General features: G+C 38.8%; 1 protein-coding gene across 2 annotated transcripts in view; it reads left to right on the forward strand.

Annotated features, from left to right (window-relative positions):
* Window positions 1-21,479, forward strand: part of NOTCH2 (notch receptor 2) — a 157,803-nt gene that overhangs the window by 40,188 nt on the left and 96,136 nt on the right. For both annotated transcript variants that reach the window (XM_079140190.1, XM_079140191.1), the window contains exon 2: window positions 756-837. In XM_079140190.1, coding sequence (XP_078996316.1) covers window positions 756-837 — 82 coding nt within the window. The remainder of the gene's footprint in view (window positions 1-755; window positions 838-21,479) is intronic.

A 21,479-nucleotide genomic window follows, 5' to 3' on the forward strand; every position in this document is an offset into this window, starting at 1 on the left:
GTGGGATAAATGGGTCAAATGGTGCTTCCATTCCAAGTTTTCTGAGGACTCTCCATATTGCTTTCCAGAATGGCTGCACCAATTTGCAGTCCCCATTCTGTAAACGTTTATTCCCCCTTCCTCTACAATCTCTATTCATGATCTACTCCCTTTTTGTGAGCCCTTAAATTTAGAGATTATGTTTTATTCATTAATCTGTGTATTCAGTTTCTCCTTTTTTTCTGGAACCTAAGATAGTGTATACCAGACTTTCAATTTCTGTTTGTTGAATGAATATTATTAATGTGTCTGCTTTTTTTTCTTGAAGTGTTTTAAACTTTCAGCTGAAGACTAAGTAACTCCTAATATGGTGACCTGGTATCTACCTAGGTCTTCCTAAACATTCATTTATAAATTTTTATGTTACGCACCTGGAGTATCCAAATCTGAAGATGATGATGGCATGGCCTGAATGTTATAGCTTAAATTGTCTTACTGTCTCTGGGAGAGAGATCTAGCAGCTAGGGATAGATGAAGCACAGAGAAGTGAAAGCATATAAGACCATAAAAGCAATTCACGTGGGAAGAGACTTGTGGAATGAATTCTGTGCTTTCATGAATCTAGAAGCTAAAAGATAAACTGATTAAAACTCTCGAGGAAAACCCATATCAGATTGGATGTGGGGGATCGATACTGATGAGGATCTCACTTCTTTGGTGTTGAGGGTTGTGATTAGTGACTTATTTTCTAATATTTGTATGTTTCTTGTTTTCAGCATTGCAGTGTCGAGATGGCTATGAGCCCTGTGTAAATGAAGGAATTTGTGTTACTTACCACAATGGCACAGGCTATTGCAAGTAAGTTTTTCTCTTCACATTTATTCTTTTTATACAGTGGGAGACACTGGACAATATTTGTTTTTCTATTTTTAATATTTCTATGAAATGTTACTGGTTTTTAGACTTTGCTGATAGTTTTAGTGGGTGGTGAGTATGGAAAGATGGGGATGTCAGAAAAATGGTTAATAAGAATTTTTTGCTATTACCGTTATCTTTTTCCTTATGAAAAAAGACTGCATAGAATGGAGACTGTGAGAGAAGAGAAAGGGGATAAGGTGGAGGGGCAGGGGAGAAGAAGTGGGTAATGGGGATGAAATGATCAAAATATGTTATGTGCATGTATAGATATGCTACAGTGAAACCCATTGTTCTGTGTAATTACTGTGCACTAATAAAAAAATCTGAAAAATAAAAAGAACTTTTAGTGAGTGGCTAATTAATACATATTTAGTATGTTCTCTTACATTTTTTGGTTTAAGACATAACTATGATCTTGTTTTTAAGACAAACTCTAAATAGAGTACTTAACTCTGCCCAGTGTAATATAATCATTTGAAATTTCTGAAAGTGAGACTTTGAAGGATATGCATGTGTATGTAGGATGGAATTGGGGCAGGGGCTGCGAGTGGGTCTCCTATGGGGTTAAATAGCCATGGTGAGAGGAGATAGGTCTGGGCTGTGCTGACTAGTTTTTGACTCAAGAGTGTTTCTTTTCTTTTTCTCTAACCTTGTAGTCTTGCCAGACTTGTTTGTTTGAGGAAAGCTGTGAGATAATTTCATAAATAGCTTCTTTATATTTCCCATAGGTCATTTTTTCCTTTTACCTCCATTAAAAAGTTTTGATAATATTGTGTATCCATTCTATTTATTTCAGGGAAAATAAGACTTGATAATATAAAATTTGTCTTCTTTTTCTTCATATAATTGTAAATTTTTTTTCCAATTGAGTCCATTCTGACACCAGGATCTAATTTTTTTAAAAAAATATCTTTTAGTTGCCAATGGATCTTTTATTTTATTTATTTATTTATATCAGTGCTGAGGATCAAACCCAGGGCCTCACACATGCCAGGCAAATGCTTTACGACTGAACTACAACTCCTGCCCAGGATCTGAGTTTTTTAATGTCACAAACAATGTTTTTTTTCCAAGTCAGAAACAATTTTCTTTAACAAAGTGAAACTATTTTAAGCTGTGATGACAGTAAAGCTTAACAATAGTTTGTTTGGATTGAAATAAAGATAACATTGGAAATGAAAGATTTTATGTAACTGATTATGGCCTGCTCACTTGATTTTTCTAGCGGGACAAGGAAAACATGTGGTGTATTCTCCTCTAAGAATGGAAATACAACTGGAGATAATAAGGGAGGGAACTTAATACCTTAGAATTGGTCACTGAAATCTTGGTTTAGTCTCTTTGAGGCATCTGGTGCCTTAGTTGCTTGCTTTGTTCTATTATTCAGTTCTTTTGTGTAGTTACCCCATTACATTGTGATCACTTGTTGATATAGAGTTGAAACCTCACTAGATTGTGGGTCCTGGTCTTAGGCATGTTTCATTGGTTAATAACTTGCACAGGATCTGCCATGTAACTTTCTGTCAACAATGTGCTTCTTGAACTAAAAGCTCTTTAGTTCACATGCTTCTTTTATCTGTTTGTTTTCAGAAGTAAAACACTAGTTCTCTTCTTTGAGAATTTTATTTGCTTTAGGTAACATCCAGAATGGTAGTACCATACAGAGAGGCAAGTTATTTGGACATAATTTGATGTGGTGATTTACGTGGGGAGAATTTCACATAGGTTCTTAATGTTGGTCTATGTATTTATGGTCTGACATGGGGAGGGAAGGTTTCTAGAGGAGAATGAGCTCTGAGCCCGTATGTGGAGAGGACGGTAAGGATCACTTTTGTGAGGAAGCAGATAAGTGAGTTGCCAGTCTCAAACTTCATAAACATAGCCAGAGAGGCAGGGTACCTGGCATTTGCTGTAGTGCTCAACAATGTGTTTCTTGAAGTAAAATGTATTCAGTACTTTTTCTGGGAGAAGCACTGCTAGGGAGCAGGGAACTTTTTGTGGCTGACAAAAATAGAGCTACCTGAATTCTGTCTCTGGGCCTGCATTAATTGTTGGTAGAATGGAATGTTTATGGATATAGTTCAGGATGGGTCTTTCAGTCCCTCTGGTATCTTCCAATCCTGCTGTGAAGGAAACAAACTCCTTGAGAAAGGGGGAGTAAGAAAAATAAATAGGCAAAGCCATCGTTTTGGTTTGAGAGACCAATATGAAGAACCAAACTTGTGAAAACAGTGTTTACCTCAGACAAGGTAAGATTAGCCATTTTAGGAGTGGCAGGGTCAACATCAGTGGTTACAGGAAAAGCAAGAACACACCACAGAGGCCATGTTGGTCATTCCTGAATGCTGTGCCAACCTTCCACAGAGTCTTAAGCAAAAGACTTTTCAATATATCTTAACCAACCTTGCTTTTCTTTCTTTTCTTTTCTTTCCTTCCCAGGGGAAAGAAGGTAAGCCAGTTTATTCAGCAAATATTTTCACAAAATAGTAGATAAATATTATAATATTTAGAAAATTTTATAAAAATTGTATCAGGCATGCAGTGTATGTGATTATCTTTTTATTCATGAGATTGCTCAGTGGATTAAGAAAATAAAATTGAAGCCAAATTCTTTTTTGGAGGGTGGGAATTGGTAGAAAATGATTTCTTAAAACAGAAGGTGTCTGACTACCTCTGAAGAGGGCACATATTACTGACTCAGCTAAAATATAATGATTGTTTATAGAAATTACAGAAACCCTTGATAAGATCACACTGACAGATGAGGATAAGGACTTTTAAAGATTGGTTTTATGCAAAGCTCCACTGTTTTTTCTCACTGTTAGGAACTTAGCTACCCTGTCAGTGTGTGATCAGATTGTGATGCCAGACAAGGAGAATCTGTGTAATCTTGCATAAAACTCAATTATTGCTGCTAAATAGTTGCTGTCAGGTTTTAATAAAGCCCTCTCACTACAGAGAAAGAAGGCATTTTATTCTCTCCCTTGTCCTACTGGGAGGTGTAAATATATAATTAAGTTTGGATATCATTAATCACTTTTAAGTTGTTTGCTCCAGGCTTTCAAAAATAACCCATTCCAAATCCTATTTTGATTAAAAATCACAGGAAACTCAAGTTTGCTGGGATGCTGAGGGTAGGTGAGGTTATGAATTATACAGTTTATAAAATGTATATTTAAAAACATATTTTTTGGAGCTTTTTTCTGTCAGTCTTTAACATCTGGGTTGTCTGTGGGTATGTTTCTGTCAACTCCTCCTCTTGATATGGGTACAGTTTTCCTTTGTTTTCTTTGTGTGTGCATTAGTTTTTAATTATTGACCAGACATTGTGAGTGATGCATTTAAAAGCTTTTTTCCACTAAAGAATGTTGAGTTTTGTCTCAGTAGGCAGTTCCATTCCTGACAGATAACCTTGATCTGACCGAGGCTGTTTTGGGATAGGTTTGCTTCTGTTTCTCTCTTAGTCTAACAGGTGAAAGCTTAGTCCTAGAATGTGGTCCTTATTTCTAAGGGCCCTTCAGAGCGTTACGTGGAAAGTGTGAGGGGTTGACCATGCCCTGCAGTATTTATCAAGGCCCTCTAATTTGGCAAGTCTTTAACCAGGAGCCTTCTGCTTGCCTTTTCAGTCTTGAGTTTCTTGCTTCCTCTGAGGTTCCTGAATCCCATTTGCTTCTGCATAGTCATCAGTCATTGGAGGATTTGAGCAGAGTTGTGTGCATACTTTGAGCTGCTCCTTCTATAGCCTGTCTTTTCCAGTACTTTTCTCAAATTCCAGCTGCTTTGACAGCTCCAGATGCCTCTGGCTTCCCACCCAGTAAGATATCCATTGCCTGCTTTCACTGTCTCCCTCTTGTGCTGTGTGGACTGGGAAGTTAGCTTCATGGGAAGGCAACATAGATGTGGGTTTCCTATGGTTTGCTTCCTTTTTGCCCCCACTCCCAAACTCACAGGCTGTCTAGTTTCTGCCTCCTTTTGGTTGCTCTCTGATGCCATTAATGTTTTGACCAGTGTTTACAATTGTTATGGGCAAGAGGGTTAGTTCGATTTGAGTTTCTTTACTGTTATTTTTAAGGATGAAAGTTGAAATTATAAAGAGGTCTTTCAGAATTTCCTGTACACCACTTAGGAGGTATTTAGCACAGTGTTTGTGGAACAATGAAGAGACACATGAGTTACCCTGACTCCTGTGGATGGGTGCTTGCCCTCAAGAGTCTCTGCTTTTTGTCTACCTAAAAATGACATTTTAAAGTCCATCATTATAAATATGAAATGTTATATAAGTTTATGTCTCATTTTATCTAAGTCTTGTGTGCTGTCTGTAATAAACATTAAACACTGACAGTCCTTGCCAGAATTAGGGAGTGATGTTGGTAGTCCAGGCCTCCTCAATCCATCTGAGAAGACTGGAGCCATTGCCTTTACTGTCCTCTTGACAAATTTAGGTGCAGTAGTAGAGAGTAGAGCATTGGGCTCTTAGAACTCAGCGAGCAGTGGAGGATGCATCATTGACATTTAGGTGGTAAAGGTGCTTCCCCAGAAAGGCATTTTCAGAAGTCATAGCTGACTCAGTGTTTGCCCCTCTCAGCATATTCTTGTTAACACACTAAGTGCCCAGCAAGCAGTGTCAGATCACAGAAATCCACAGGGAGAACATCAACTATTAAACCACTTTCTCTTTCCTCTCTGCTGACACTGGTCCTGTCAACCCGGGTCCTTCATTAGGTTGCCCCTAGTTAGCATACAAAAGAAAAAAATATATGTATACACACACATACGTACATATATGTACACACACATATACATGGACGTGTGTGTGTGTGTGTGTGTGTGTGTGTGTGTGTGTGTGTTATTTCTGGAGGATGGTAGTGGAATCCTAGCCACTCTTCTCTAGTCCTTTTTATCTTTTAATAAAATGAAGTATGTTGTCTTTTGGTATGAAGTATGTTTTCATTTTAATAAAATGAAGTATGTTACTTTTGCAGAGTAATCTGTTGTTTTTAGTGTGATACTTGAGGATTATTCATTCAAGAGTTACTGCATTCTGTCTGTTATGTATCTCATAGAATTTGAGATAATTCAGGTTTTTAAAACTTTTTTATTTATTTATTTTTATCTTTTCTATTTATGTTTATTTATTTATTTAGATTCATTGCACACAGATGGGTATAACTGTTGTTTCTCTGGTTGTATACAAAGTAGAGTCATACCATTTGTGTAATCAAACGTGTACATAGGACAATGATGTCTGTCTCATTCTGTTATTTTTCTTTCCCCTTACTCCCTCCTCACCCCTTTTTTCCCTCTATACAATCCATTCTTCCTTCATTCTTTCCTCCCTCCCACCCCCATTATGTATCATCATCCACTTATCAGAGAGATCATTCAACCTTTGGTTTTTTGGGATTGGCTTAGCTCACTTAGCATATTCTCCAACTGCATCCATTTACCTGCAAATGCCATAATTTTATTCTTTATCACTAACATTCCATTGTGTATATATAACATAGTTTCTTTATCCATTCATCAATTGAAGGGCATCTAGATTGGTTCCACAATCTAGCTATTGTGAATTGAGCAGCTATGAACATTGATGTGGCTGTATCACTGTAGTATGCTGATTTTAAGTCGGTTACAGGCCAATGAGTGGGATAACTAGCTGAGTCAAATGGTGGTTCCATTCCAAGTTTTCTAAGAAATCTCCACACTGCTTTCCAGAGTGCTGCACTAATTTGCAATCCCACCAGCAATGTATGACATTGCCCCACATCCTCGCCAACACCTATTGTTGCTTGTATTGGTAATAGCCATTCTAACTGGGGTGAGATGGAATCTTAGGGTAGTTTTGATTTGCATTTCTCTTATTACTAGAGATGTTGAACATTTTTTCATATACCTGTTGATGACTTGTAGATCTTCTGTGAAACTCAGATTTTTGATAGTAGTTGCAGTTAATTTGACATGGTTATCATATTACTTCACACTTCCTTGGAAAGTCAAAGTCAAACATAATTACCAGTTCATTAACCTGGACTTTTTAAGGAGGTTCAGAATGAGTCCTACTAGAGGATTATAAAGTCAGGGATAAAGTAAGTGATGGTTGTGTGGTCCTTTGTGCTCACATACCAGTGAATGGCAGAGCTTGGACTGGGGGCTGGTCGTGAGATATTTGCCTCAGGTATGAAGTTTAGGGTTCTGCTAAAGAGCTCAGTAATCAGTATCAATAATATTTTAATTGCACTGTTCAAAAAATCAAAATGAGTGCAAAAATGGTGAAATAACACCAACATTTTGACTAAGAGACAGTCAGCATGACTGATTTTCTTCTTTTGCCTCAGACTTGAGTGTGGTTCCCTTGGCACTGGTGAGTAATTAAGACACCTGGTGACCTGCAAAGGACATAGGATTTTATGCCAGGTAAATGTGAGTTTAAGTCCTGATTCCTGTCAGCAATCAGATCTTTGGCAAGTTAATGTCTACAATGTCAGCTAACATTTATTGGACACTCTTACGTTTTATGCCAGGACCCATTCTCAGTTAGGCTCCTTAAATGTACTACTTTAGTCCTATGCGGTGTAGAGCGTTAAATCCTCTTTTACCAGTGAACATGTGGAAGCTCAGAGAGGTTAAATATTTGTCTGAAAACCACATCCAAAAGGCATAAGATTTTTTACTGATGTGAGATGTGCTGTGGGAAAATGTGCTATCGTTTTGTGTCTTAGTTTTCCTATCAAAAAAATGGGACCAAATTACATATTAAAGTAGTAGTTCAGGACCTTCTGAAAAGGAATTGTTCAACATTTGAAAATATATGAAAGGTATTTTATTTTTAAATCAGGGCTATGATTAAAACTCTACTTTGTGTAGTTCTGATTTTGAAGCAGAAATAATAGCACTAAGTGGGCCTGAGCACTCAAATAGCACTGGGACCTTGCACCTACTTGTGACTGCATGAGTGTGCCTGGACCAGGCTTGGCTAGTGCTGTGTTTCTGAGAAGTGGCCTTCGACTGGACAGCTCTGTGCAGTTACTAAAGATGAATTATAAGAAGGCAGTGAAGGGTGGATAGAGGATATTGTCTGTGAAAGTGCTCTTCAGTAGAGAAAACGGGAATTGAAAGACTTGAAGTTTCTCCCTTTTTCCTAATTGAGGATGAACAAGTTCAGACCAATTTTATGCAGCTGTGACATTGAGACAGAACAAATTCCACAACTTGATATGTTACTGCCAGCACAGAAGTTACAAGTTGGTAAACATGGTACCTCGGTTTGCATAGTGAGTTAACAAATGTACGTGTGTATGTCCTCCGAGGCCTTTCCTTGTTTAGGACTTGAGAACTGGACCTTTTAACAGTTGCATTCCCAAGTGGGTCTTATTACACACGATGTCCTTTAAAAATCCTTTGCACGTACATTGTGTCCCTGAGGGGTCTTTTAGAAGGGAATCTTGATCGACAGCTTCTTATCCACACATAGCAACAGAATTCCCATGCTCTTTTCAACTCATCTTTGTTCTTTAGGTTGGAACCTTTATATATTTCAGTGTTCAGTAGAGAAGTAGCAGGAGGTTCTGAAACTCTGCTTGGATCCTTTTCCCCGTCCTGGGTAACTGCCAGTAAGCTAAATCAATTAATTTTGGCCTGCAAACCTGGCATTCATAGATATGAGTTTAGCTTGACTTCTTTCAACACAGTCTCCAGGTTAACCATAATCCTATGTGAAGTTTCCTTCTTATTGTTCAATTGTGGCTTGTCAGCACCATTAATTTCATGTAGGAATTTTTTTTTTTTGTCCCTTCTCTTGAAAGCAGAATGAAAAATATTTCTCTTTCAGGATTTAGAGAAGCTTAATTAAATCCTTCATTTTAATTTTATCTATATCTGCTCTTAATCAAGACTTGCAAAGGAGTGGGGGATATCAGAATGCAGTAAAAATGAAAAAAAACCTTGCAGACTTTATTTTGTTAAACTGGCATAAATGTGTGGGCATGATGGAGGTTTTTATTAAGCCCTCTTCTCAATGTCCACTAGTAGGAATTTTGTAGCTAGGAATGACGTTCAGTGTCTCCCTCATTCCCGCTGTGTGTGTGTGTGTGTGTATGTGTATGCGTATGGATATGTGTGAGCACATGTTAGTGTATTATGTGTACTGTTTCCATATTTGTCCTTTTGGTGTTTTACCTTAAATACTAATGCCAGGTAAATTGGAATTTTTCTTGGGTTTCCCCAAATTTTCTAGAACCTATGTATTCACTGTCAGTGACCATCACTAAGCACTTAGTCTGTTTGTCCAAAAATGGTTGCTGATTCTCAGACCAGTACCATTATTATCATTATTAATGCAATACTTTCAATTTAAAATGTTCTTCACCAAAATAGTCTCCTACTTGGTCTTTATGAAAGGGGCTTTAGGAAAGAAAAGTGAAAGCAAAAAACAAGAAAGACAGTTATTTAAGTGACAGGTGGTATTACTCAGTGAACACACTGAATTGGAGAATTCTCCCCAAATTTTTCCCTCACATATATATGAAGAGAAGGTTAGTGAGAAAATAGTGTGATTAGGTATGTAAAACAGTGGCATTTAGGGTCTGGGGTTGTGGCTCAGTGGTATAGCATTTGCCTAGCATGTGTGAGGCACTGGGTTCCATTCTCAGCACCGCATATAAATAAATGAATAAAAATAAAGGTCTATCAACATCTTCAAACAAACAAACAAACAAACAAAAACAGTGGCATTTAGGGTAGATTCAGACCATTTTCCTGCAGTTACAGTTCCTCTGTGACCCTGAATCCTGAACGCTGAAGGTTAGATGAACTTTGAAGCACCATAGAATTCTCATTGTTCAAACAAAGGTTTAATTTACATCACACTTGTATTTATTGAGCATGCTCTTATGCCTGATCACCATGCTGAGTGTTGTGAACAGACAGAAAAGAGGCCTGTGACTGACTTATCCACAGGTGTACCACCTGAGCATGCTGTTCTCCTGTGTTCTCAGGGTGGCAGTCCTCTGAAGTCTTGCTGGGAAGATGATGTATACACATGTGTATAAATAAAACAGTCTGGAGTGACACAGAAAACAAGGACTATGGAGCATCACAGGAGGAAACAACTATAGTGGGGTGGAGGGATTTTTGGTGCACTACTCAGATTCTAAATCTTGGAATATTATTGGAGCCATAGGAGATGGAGTGATAGATAAAGGATAGAGGGATGGGGACTGAGGAAACTAGAAAGCACTATTAATACCTGGAGTAATCATTACCAGTTTCTTTATTTCTTCGTCAGTGATTGAGCTTCAGAACTTCTAATCTTGGTGTCTCTTTCTGTCTATGCTTCCATTTGTGTGAGGTTTTAATAAGCCAGTGTGTGGATTAATCTGGTATTACAGTGACAGCTAATCGATTTGAAAAATCATTCCTTTAGCATGTGTTAGCTTTGTTTGGAGATGGAATGCCTGGAGGAAGGGGTGAGGGGAGGACCAGGGGACAGGAAGAGAGGGCAGCTGGGAGCAATTACCATTCCCTCCCCCAGACCTTTTTGGCCTTGACCGTTGATTCTTGTACTGCTGCCAAACACAGCAGCCAGGTAGGCTTATGAACACTTTTTGTAAGCACACAGTCCAGGAATCTCTAGGGCAAGAAAAATAATGGGTTGTGGTAGAAGGAGTGATATAAAAACAGCCAGGGCTGTTCATAGTACTGCGTGGTTCAGTCTCTTTGCTGAGAATTCAGGTGTCTCAACCTCATATCTCTTCTGGTCAGATTCTGTTCATTTTAGGGATCCAGAGTAAGGAAGTATCTGTTAGCCAAATCTTTGGTTACCCCAAATTAGCTCATGTTCTTTACTGCTTGTTTCCTCTGATTATATAGTACAAACCCCAACCCTCAATTATCCAGAATAAACCAGGACTGCCCATTTTGTGTGGAAAACATTTAACAGTGGTTATAATTTTCCTACCTAGACCATGGCAGTCCCTTAAGTCATTTAACTGCCTATCCCTTTAAGATTTTGAAATGCTGGTTCTTGTGTAAGCCAGACACATCTCCTTGAGGAATTATTTCACCAGGCCTCTTGCCCTTCTGAAACCTCAGTCATCCTAAAAAGTACCTCAAGAACCTCCTTGACTTTAATATTTCTGCTTAGTCCTATTTGTATATTCTTGTGGTGTCTGATGCTCTGACTCGTATTGCTGAAACTCATATCCTTGAATTTCTGGGTCACTTAAAAAATGGACAGAACTTGATTACTAATGTAAAGGTGACTCATTTCCTTCCAGGCAAAAGCTGACACTATCAGAGTTCATAATTAGTCTCTAAAGAAGCAAACTCTCTAATTACAGAGCATTACCTAGTCTTTCCTAAATTTTATGGAGATTGATGGAAGCATCATGAGCCGGGGAGGCCTTTATGCTGTGTTGAGAGGATAAATGTGTAAAGGAGATCTGCATAGAGGTCCCATGTGAATTTACTTAGAAGGTCCATTTCCTGTGAGTTTAAATTTAGTACTTCTCAGACCATTGACTACACACACACACATACACCCCAGTTGCTTTTTAGCCTTGTGTGATATATCAGTAAGGCCTGAAGTGTCTATCATCATTCTATGCTGAAGAAACAGGCTGCCCTGTTAGCCCATTGTTCTGAGGAAGACAGGAAGGCCTTTCTGTCCCTTGACTGCAGGATTCTTTTTCAGTCCCCTTGATTAAATGTGTTTGTTACTTCTCTTGTTCTTGTTCTTTCCTCCTGCTTCCTGTGTGGGGCTGGTTGTGCAGCAGTTCATTTACATAGGCCTGTGTTCTGTGCACTTAGAAGGTGCTAGTTAGGGACTGTGAGGGATGTAAAAGAAGGGATACAAGCGCATTTCTTGCCCCAGAGAGCCCCAGCTTGGAGTGTGTAGTGGCCAAGGCACACAGTGCCACAGACTCGCAGGCACTGATAGCAACCAGCAGCCTTACATCCTTGGGTGATATTGCTGACGGAGTTTGAAAGCCAGGATCATAGGGTCATCATGCTTGGGGGGTAAAGGGACTCTGGAGAGCACCTTTCCAATTCATCTTGTTTTATATATGAGGAATCTGAGGCTTAATGCAGTTAAGTGAATTACACTGAATTGCATAGTATAATAAGACTAGACTGTAGACTGGAACTAAGCTCTCTCTCCTGACCTCATTAGACAATCTGAAGATCCAACTCTATTTCTTTCCATTCCTGTACCAGACCTTAAAAACTGATATTGTTGAATACATGTATTGACATAAAATCAAAATGCAAAAGCAAACAAACACTTAAGGTTTTTGTGAGGTAGTTTGAAGACTGTTAACTCTATGCGTGCACTTGGATTTTTAAAAATTTCATGAAAGCAAACAATATGGACATTCTTTTGAGGTCCTCCTAAAGGAGATCTGTCCTACAGCTCCAAGGGGCTATGGAGCATACTACAATGGGCGGTTTTATAGATAAAGTGAATATTGGATATTATTCGGCCTAGCATCTTATGTTTAACACATGAGGAAACTGGAGATTGGAGAGATAAAGTAACTTGTTCAAAGTTTTTAATCTAGTGGACTGGTCCAGAGGAAAAGCAGCCACTCTGTCAGAAAGACCTGGGGACATCCTAAAGTCTTGGGTAGGAGATTGGAAAAAAAAAAAAAAAAATCCATGCTATTTATATTTTTATTCAGATAAAAAAATAAGCTTATAATTTTTTTAAATGTATTTTTTTAGTTGGCAATGGACCTTTATTTATTTATATGTAGTACTGAGAATCAAACTCAGTGCCTTGCATGTGCTAGGTAAGTGCTCTGCCACTGAGCCACAACCCCAGCCCATAAGCGTATAATTATTAAGTGTATAGTTACATACTTTCAGTATGTGCGTGTGAGCCTAGTACATATATATATATAAAACCTTTAAAATACATTAATATATAAATCATACACACACACACACACACACACACACACACACACCTGTAAACATCTTGACTGCTACTAGGAGTTTTTTGAGCAGAATGGTGTAGGAGTATGTAGGGACATGAGATGTTGCCTTGCCCTGGCCCAGTTCAGTGAGTGAAGCACCCCTCCAGAGTTAGCATGGAAACCTGGGCTGCTGTGTGCATTGTGGTTTCTGTCCTAGTGCTGCCTTTTGCTTAGACGTGGAGGTTTATTTGGAGTTTAAGTTTTGTTGAAGTGCAGATCCAGCTTGGGCCATTTCAGCTTTCAGTGTCTGTTGTGCTTGTTATGTTCATCCTTTAGTTTTGGGATAAATGTCATTTATTCACAGAATGTGTTTATTACCACTTTGAATAAACTCGCGTACGTACCTTTGGTATGCTTGTTTTATATTTAGTTTCTCTGGTATAGAAGGCCACAAACCATTGTAATATCTAAGATTTTTTTGACCCTCAAGAACCAATTTTCTCCAACCCTTAGGCCATGGTCCTATCTTTTTAGGAAAGTAGTCATGATAAGATACCACCTTAGGGCTAGACCCCACATTTTTCCCCCTTCTCTTTTTTATCATTTTTGACTTTGTTTTTTAATTTTAACTGAAAATTTTGAAGTGCTGGAGATTGAGTCCATGGTCTTATGCGTACTAGGCAAGATCTCTACTGTGAGCCACATCACCAGTCTTTCTTCATCTTTGGTTTCAGTGATGCAGTGATTTGGTGATTAACAATGAAGATCCTTTGACCATTGAACTGCCTTTCTGAAATAAAACATTGTTGGTGATAATTGCTCTCAAAGGGACCTGATTTTTAGTAAGCAGAAAAAGTTATCTGAGTTGTAAGCAAGTGCTTTGAGAATGTTTTTTGCTTTCCTACACCATAATGCTATCCTGTTCTCAGAGCAGGAGCCACCAAACTTAAAAGTGCTGGGTAGTGTTTTAGCTAAGTGGCAGACTGAAGGTCCTGTGTAGGTACTTAATATACCCATTTAAAATGTCATCATTTAAAAAAATGTAAAAACCAGTTATAGTTCTTTGACTGATGATACAAAAATAAGTGGCAGCAGATTTAGCCTAAGGATTATAGTATGTCAATGCACCTTAGAGCACAGGAGCCACTTGAAATGTTTTATGTCCTCCCAGGGCAGTGGGTACAGATGGGAAGAACCATTCTTTCAGTTAATTTTTCTTTAAATATCCATATGAAATTCTTCAAGCAGATGTTGCTGAAATTTGAACAATGAATCATATCTGATTCCTCCTATATCAGATTTTGGTTGATGCCACTCTTCTTAGTTGAGCTGATCTGTGCTGCACAAGGCCGGGACCCAAACTGAGATCCTGATGAATTGGAGTGGTATTAAATCAAGTAAATGTCAACTACATTTTTTACTTTGACAAATAACTCTTCTCATTGCCTTAAAAGTCATAGATGTTTTCAGTAAACTCAGAAAAAGTTAGCTTTTACATGGAAAAGTTTTGGGGATAATTATTGTGATGGTGATGATTTTCTTTTTTTTTTATTGTAAACAAATGGGATACATTTTGATTCTCTGTCCATGGAGTAAAGGCATACCATTCATGTAATCATAAATTTACACAGGGCAATGTTGTTTGATTCATTCTGCCATTTTCCCCCCTCCCCCCACCCCACCCCGCTCTTCTCTCTTTTCCCTCTATACAGTCCTTCCTTCCTCCATTCTTGCTCCCCCTCCCTAACCCTAACCCTAATCCTAATGCTAACCCCTCCCACCCCCATTATGTGTCATCATCCGCTTATCAGCGAGATCATTTGTCCTTTGGTTTTTTGAGATTGGCTTATCTCACTTAGCATGATATTCTCCAATTTCATCCATTTGCCTGCAAATGCCATAATTTTGTCATTCTTTATGGCGGAGTAATATTCCATTGTATATATATGCCACAGTTTCTTTATCCATTCATCAATTGAAGGACATCTAGGTTGGTTCCACAATCTGGCTATTGTGAATTGAGCAGCAATGAACATTGATGTGGCTGTATCTCTGTAGTATGCTGATTTTAAGTCCTTTGGGTATAGGCCAAGGAGTGGGATAGCTGGGTCAAATGGTGGTTCCATTCTAAGCTTTCTCAGGAATCTCCATATTGCTTTCTAGAATGGTTGCACTAATTTGCAACCCCACCAGCAATGTATGAGTGTACCTTTTTCCCCACATCCTCGCCAACACCTATTGTTGCTTGTGTTCTTGATAATCGCCATTCTAATTGGGGTGAGATGGAATCTTAGGGTAGTTTTGATTTGCATTTCTCTTATGACTAGAGATATTGAACATTTTTTCATAAATCTGTTGATTGCTTGTACATCTTCTTCTGTGAAGTGGATGGTGATGATTTTAATATCATGTTTGCTCTGAAAAGCTTCTACTCTAGATGAAAGCAGTAAGTCCAGTCCTAGTAGTAGGGCTGGCACTTGTTGGTGTATGCTTCCAGGCTTAGGCATGGGTATGCTGAGCTGCTCACACAGCATTACCCTCATTGTCCATGTGGGGAGAGTTTATGGGGTTTGCTATTGTATTTGTTGCTGAAATTATGGAAGAGTATAGAATTATAGCATTATATTTTTAAAACAAATGATCTAGATGCTATCTAGATGTATGTCAGGTACACTTTCTCATTAGACCTCACTATTTGGCTTTGCAAGGTTACACTTTTTTCCCATGGAGACTTTGATTTTATGTAGCAGACCACACACAGGTGAATGAATTTCCAAAGTAGAGGAACACTTTATTTTCAAGACCCACGGGTTTGATATTTATAGATAATACTATCAATGTTTGCAGGAAGCTTTTCTATCCAACCAATTTGAGTGGCAGATCTATGCTAAGAGTTATTTTTCATATGCTGTTTCAGTGTTTCCCAACTTTTCATCATTATTGCTTCTTGCCTAAAGGAGTCTTTTTAAACTTTTCCCCCTAATTATCCCCCTCACCCTCAGTATATTTGTTCACTTATTGTGGCCTTTACCCTTTGAATGAACAAGAATCATTATAAAATGTGATTTTTTTTTTTTTTTTATTCTCAAGGACCAAACTGAAAACTTTTCAAACTTTTCCACTTTGAGACATATTTTGTACTTTAAACTTTGAAGGTGGTCATCTACTCACCCTGGGAACAGAAAGCAAGCTCCCATACTCAGTTTTCTTCCTAGAAATCTTATTTATTTTTCACTGCCAGTCTCTAAAATTCTACAGTTTATGCTGTTGAGGTCACTGCTGCAGGCCTCTGTGGTTCATGTTGTCAGTGTTTTATCAAAGACTAATAAAAAATGTGAGAGAGAGTGGAGACTACGGGAGATGGGAGAGTTGTGTATGCACACACACGTGCCTGTGTGTGTGTGTTGGCTGACTTCATATTTTTAAGGAAAATGTGATTAAAAAAATAATCTACTCCATATGCAGTTGGCCCACTTTGAATGATTTAGGGGTGAGTGAGGGTTAAAAAGTACTCTATATATCAGGAATCTTGATTAGTTTAAAAAATCCTTTGGGTAAATAGCTTAACTTAGTGGTTCCCAAACTTCAAGTGTAATTAAAGAGTCTTTTTAAGGTATAAAGATTCTGTGGGCCCTTGCATGTTGCCCTTTGGCATCTGTTAAGGATATGAGCTCTGAGTAGTTGAATGTCTTCCATATGCCAGTCACTGTGTCAAGCTCTGGGATATGGCAATGAATAATTCTTGTCTGCTAGGGAAGATAATCATAATAAAGGTTAATGAGTGATATGATATGTCAGGGTTAGGGGAGCAAATGGCCAGGGTTTCCGGGCTGTTTCTCAGAGGAAATCATATTTAAGCAGAGGCTCAAAGGAATTTGAGGACTTATCTTTGAGAAGAGGGTGAGCAAAAGTGTTTTAGGCTGAGTGAAAGTCACATACAAAGGTCTGGAGGTGAGGAGCGGTACACTGTAGCATGTTCTGCCAGCTGGAAGAAGTTAAGTCTGGCAAGAACACAATGCACACAAGGAGAGATCATCTTAGAAGGAAGTCATTTCTCAGCCTGTTGTTTGAATACAATGCATCAGGTCAAATCTACTGAGAATTCAAGAATTACATTTTAGGGGTTGGGGGTGTAGCCCAGTCAGTGACAGAGTATTTGCCTAGCATGCACTCGGCCCCGTGTTCAATCCCAAGCACACACACAAGCACAAAATCATTTCAATAGCATCTATATTTTAGTAATCATAACAGCATCTATGTATACTTTAATATGTACATGACATCATTTAGTACTTTAAAGAGTGATTTGTCAGCATTGCAGGACTCTTGCCATAATTCTGCAGTCCATAGCTTAGGAACAACTGGCTTATCTCATTCATTTTTGTCTATTACTGTGAAGGGTACTTTTTGTAAACTCACATAACTAGGGTATGTCAGTCATGTTTTAATCATACATTGATGTTTTCTTGGGGGCCAGGGCAGTAAAATATGGTAAGATACTGATTGTGTCCTGGAAGACAGAAGAAAGACCACCTTCTATAAGAGCAGCAGCTCTTTCAACACTGTTTGTATGCCCCTTCCCATCTTTCAAATGAGGATTGAAGAGCCTGGGTGCTCAGCTTAGCTTTGGAGTTCTGATAAATGAGCTTAGACTGTCAACTTGAAGATAAGGGCGTTTGCAAAGGTCTTGTGTCAATAAAGCGTGGTTTCCCATTGCAGAGGTTCCTGATTTCACAGTCTCCAGTGAAGAGGAACGATGCTGTGAATGAACAGCTTCGATGCCTGTCCCACTTCAGTCACTCTGTGGCTTGGATTTATTACAATAAGTGTGTGTTCATTGCTTTATTCAGATGAGGAGTAGAAAACCCTGAACACATTGCAGACCAAGTGGGGTGGGGCTCCAGAAGACAGCTCCCAGCCTCACAATTCCCCGTGAGGTTATTTTCCTGTGGGAAACTTAATTTGGAAGCATTCAGCCTAATGTGGGGACTGAGATTAACATTTTCTGAAATACTTCTACAAGAAAAGCAGAAATGTTCTGTCCAGGGAGCTGAATTTACATACTAGAAAAATGAACTGCCCTGTAGTATTCGGCAGTCTTTGTATATTAGTTGTGATAAAGTTTGTGTGTGGGGGGGAGGGAGGAGGGGGGATTTGATTGTATATTTGTCTTTGTTTCCTTTATATGAAACTAACAGTGTTTTACCACAAACAGCCTTGTTATGGGCTCTATTCTATACACCAATGCTTTTTTTTTTACTAAGTTCTTTTTGTTTTTTCGTTCTTGCTGAATAAGATATGTTTCCTTTTTTCTCCCCTTTCTGTTTTTGGAGGAAGGGGGAATGAGAGTGGGAGTGGGAAAAGCAAGATGTCAACACGATAGAGCTTCTTCCTTTGACTTCCCCTCTTTACCAGGAAGTTAACTGGAAGTCTTTGTGAATTTTTCTTTAAAAGTTTGTAGTTAGCATAACCCAGTTAGTTACCTTTACACAGAGTTGCAGAATTGAAAAGTGAACAGTCTGGTGAGACACGGAACTGGGTTATGCTAGGAGGGGGAGGCCGAGGCCTTGAAGTTAGCTCAGTGGGTTGGGTTCTTGAATGCCAGCCTAGGCGTTCCAACTTGATTCTGTAGGCTCTGGGGCATCTAGAAATTTGCAGAGTGAGCCTTGGGAATTGAAAGTTATATAGGAACTTTCACTGGTTACAGCTAGCTTTGGCTGTTAGCAATTATTTTTATCTTCTTTAACAGGGGGAACTGGAGAGGGGACAGGAAACCAAGCTGGCATTATGGCCACAGGAAAGAACAGACTGATTTGGGGCCTTTCTAACTGCAGACCTTTGTTACTGACCGATGCTTAATTTGGTTTCTGGGTTTTGTTAGTTTTTCCCCTGCCCTTACCTCATTTACCTTAATGACAGCTCCCCCTCTAGAGCTCAGCTAGGGCAGGCTGCCACTGTGGACTGGGGGGCCGAGAGGCCCAGAGCAAGAAGAAAGTGGGTTGAAAGCAGAGTTCTGTTTAAAGAATTTTCTGCTGGAAACTAGCCCAGAGGGAGTAAAGAGGAGCTTTAATGAGGAGCAGCTGCAGTGCCGACACAACCCACATGAGACATTTTTTTCCCCTCCGTTCCACATTCTGTATAGTTTTTTAAAAATCATGATTTTGAAATAGCTATTTTGTAAAGCATGCCTCTCTTTTTCTTCTTCTTGTATGTGGTGGGATTTTGCTTTGTTGTCATTGTTGTTTTTTCCAAATCACCAAATCCTCATGAAAAAAACAAAAAACAAATACAAACTCAAAACACCCCAAAACTAAAAGCAGAGCTGCAGCAAAGCCCTGGATGCAATTTGTGCTCACCCTGCTGCTACAGAACATTCAGCAGAGAAAACAAGGACAGAGAACACTGGCATTTATTTGGAAAAGGGGCTTATTTCCTGCTCCGACTTCAGTCATCTTGGAGCCAACACAAGCTGCTGCACTGTTTTAAGCTTTTCTGTAGACGAGTGGCTATTCACTTAGGAAACTTGAAAGAACAATTTTTTTTCTGTCCTGTATTACTAGGGAGACTGATCCCAAACTGCAGCTATTGCCAGATAGATTGGAATTGCAATTCACAGCCCAGCTTCGTTGAAATCTGTAAAGTGGCTACATGTAAATTAATCCAGGCTGCTGGTGACATGTGAGAGTTGGGGTCTGGTTTTCATCTGTGTTAGTGAGGGGGACCATACAGGTATTCAAATGGAATGTTTTCTAGTTCCCTTGTTTTTCTCTCTTTTTTTCTTCCTTCCCTCCCTTTTACCCCATTCCCCCACTTGTGTGAGAATAGTAACAATGAAAAAGTGGTCCTCTTCCTGTCAGAGATGGTAGACTTTTAAAGAAAAAGTCATGGATATATATCTATATGGACATGAAAAGTATTCAGATAAATTTGTGGAATTATTTTGCAGGGAAAAAAAACTCCTCCTCCGACTTTTTCTTCTTTCACAGCCTCACCTTTGAACCATGTTTTTTCAGGTTCCAAAGCTTGAGAAGAGGTAAGGAATAGAAGGACGTGCCTGAGACCCATTAAAGTAACTGATACAGTCCCCAGAGGAGGGAGGCCTTCATATAGCTTTGGGAATGAAAGGCAGCTGTTGGATGTACTTGGTTATTTTTTGGAAAATTTTTACATACCTCTTTGGTTGAAGAGGTAGACTGTTTTTCATTCGTACTGGGTAGCTGAGTGGAATTATAAATGGAACTTGGATGTTTATAGTCATGTTTTCAGCCTCTAACCAAACTCAACTTGAGTCATCTCAAGAAGAGAGCTACTCAAGCTCTTGTTTTCAGGCAGTTTCACTTCTTATACTTACAGGGTATATGTTGTCTTCATGTTTTAGATGAATAGGGATATGTGAAGTTGGGAGAGCTCTTATCATAGGAAACAAGGATCCTTTATTTCTGGTTGTCTCACTTACCCATTCCTCCTTTGTCTTCCTGTGTACATAATTCTGCTTAGCTTCCTGGGGTGTGAAGGATCTTAATCTTGTACCTCAGGAGGACTCCTGGGGTTGATTTGGCCTATGTTCTGCCAGGCAGATGACAGTGGAGAGTTGGAAGGAAATTTTGTAGCAGATTTGGATGAAGAGATTATTCTTAATCATAATATGAAATTTACCCTGCTTTGGAACCAGTCACTTGGTGACATGGTTTTCAAGGAACTTGCACAGGGCTTCAAGATGTGTTCTTCCCATCAAGAACTATTTAATAGGGGGTGGGAGAGAGGTGAGCAGGGAGGAGTAGAGTGTCTTAACTGAAAAAGAGCCATGTGGGTGGAGTCATTGAAGATAAATCACTGCATCTACTGTTGGAGGGTTTGGGGATAGTGGATGGTTTTAAGGAGGCTCACTAGAAGATGTAAAGTTTAAGCAGATCTTTGAGAAAGGATGAAAAAAAGGCACATAAATGGGAGACATTTTGATGGGAAATATGATATTTCTCACTAGAAATTAGAAGATTTTTTATAATTAAATTTAATATATTTTTGTACTAGGGATTGAACCTGGGGTGCTTTATCATTGAGCCACATCCCCAGGCTTTTTATTTATTTATTTTTTAATTTTGAGACAGGATCTTGCTAAATTGCTGAGGGCCTCACTAAGTTGCTGAGGTTGGCCTTGAACTTGTGATCTTCCTGCTTCAACCTCCTGAACCACTGGGATTACAGGCATATGCCACTGCACCCAGCTAGATGATTTATGTAGGGGACAGTAGACAAGGTTGTGGAAATAATCTGTAGTGTTTGTGTTATAGATTAAGATGGATAGATGATTATAATTGGACAGACAAGCAGGGCAGAGATTCTAAGAAACTTCAGTTTGCAAGATTGGGCACTAATGCTAGTTTCCAAGCAGAAGAGAAGGTTGCATTATCAAAATTATGTATAAGAAGGAATATTCTTTTTTAAATTAAATTTTATTGATGCATTATAATTATGATAGTAGGATTCATTATGCCATATTTGTATACACATATAACATAATTTGATCAATCTCATTCCCTAGTATCTTCCCTTTCCCTTCCCTCTGATCTTCTTGCTCTACTCTACTGATCTCCCATTTATTATTACTATTATTATTTTAATAAGTGCATTATAATTATATATGTAAGTGAGATTCATTGTGGTATG

Source organism: Sciurus vulgaris (assembly GCF_902686455.1).
Source record: "Sciurus vulgaris genome assembly, chromosome: 1".
Lineage (NCBI taxonomy): Eukaryota > Metazoa > Chordata > Mammalia > Rodentia > Sciuridae > Sciurus > Sciurus vulgaris.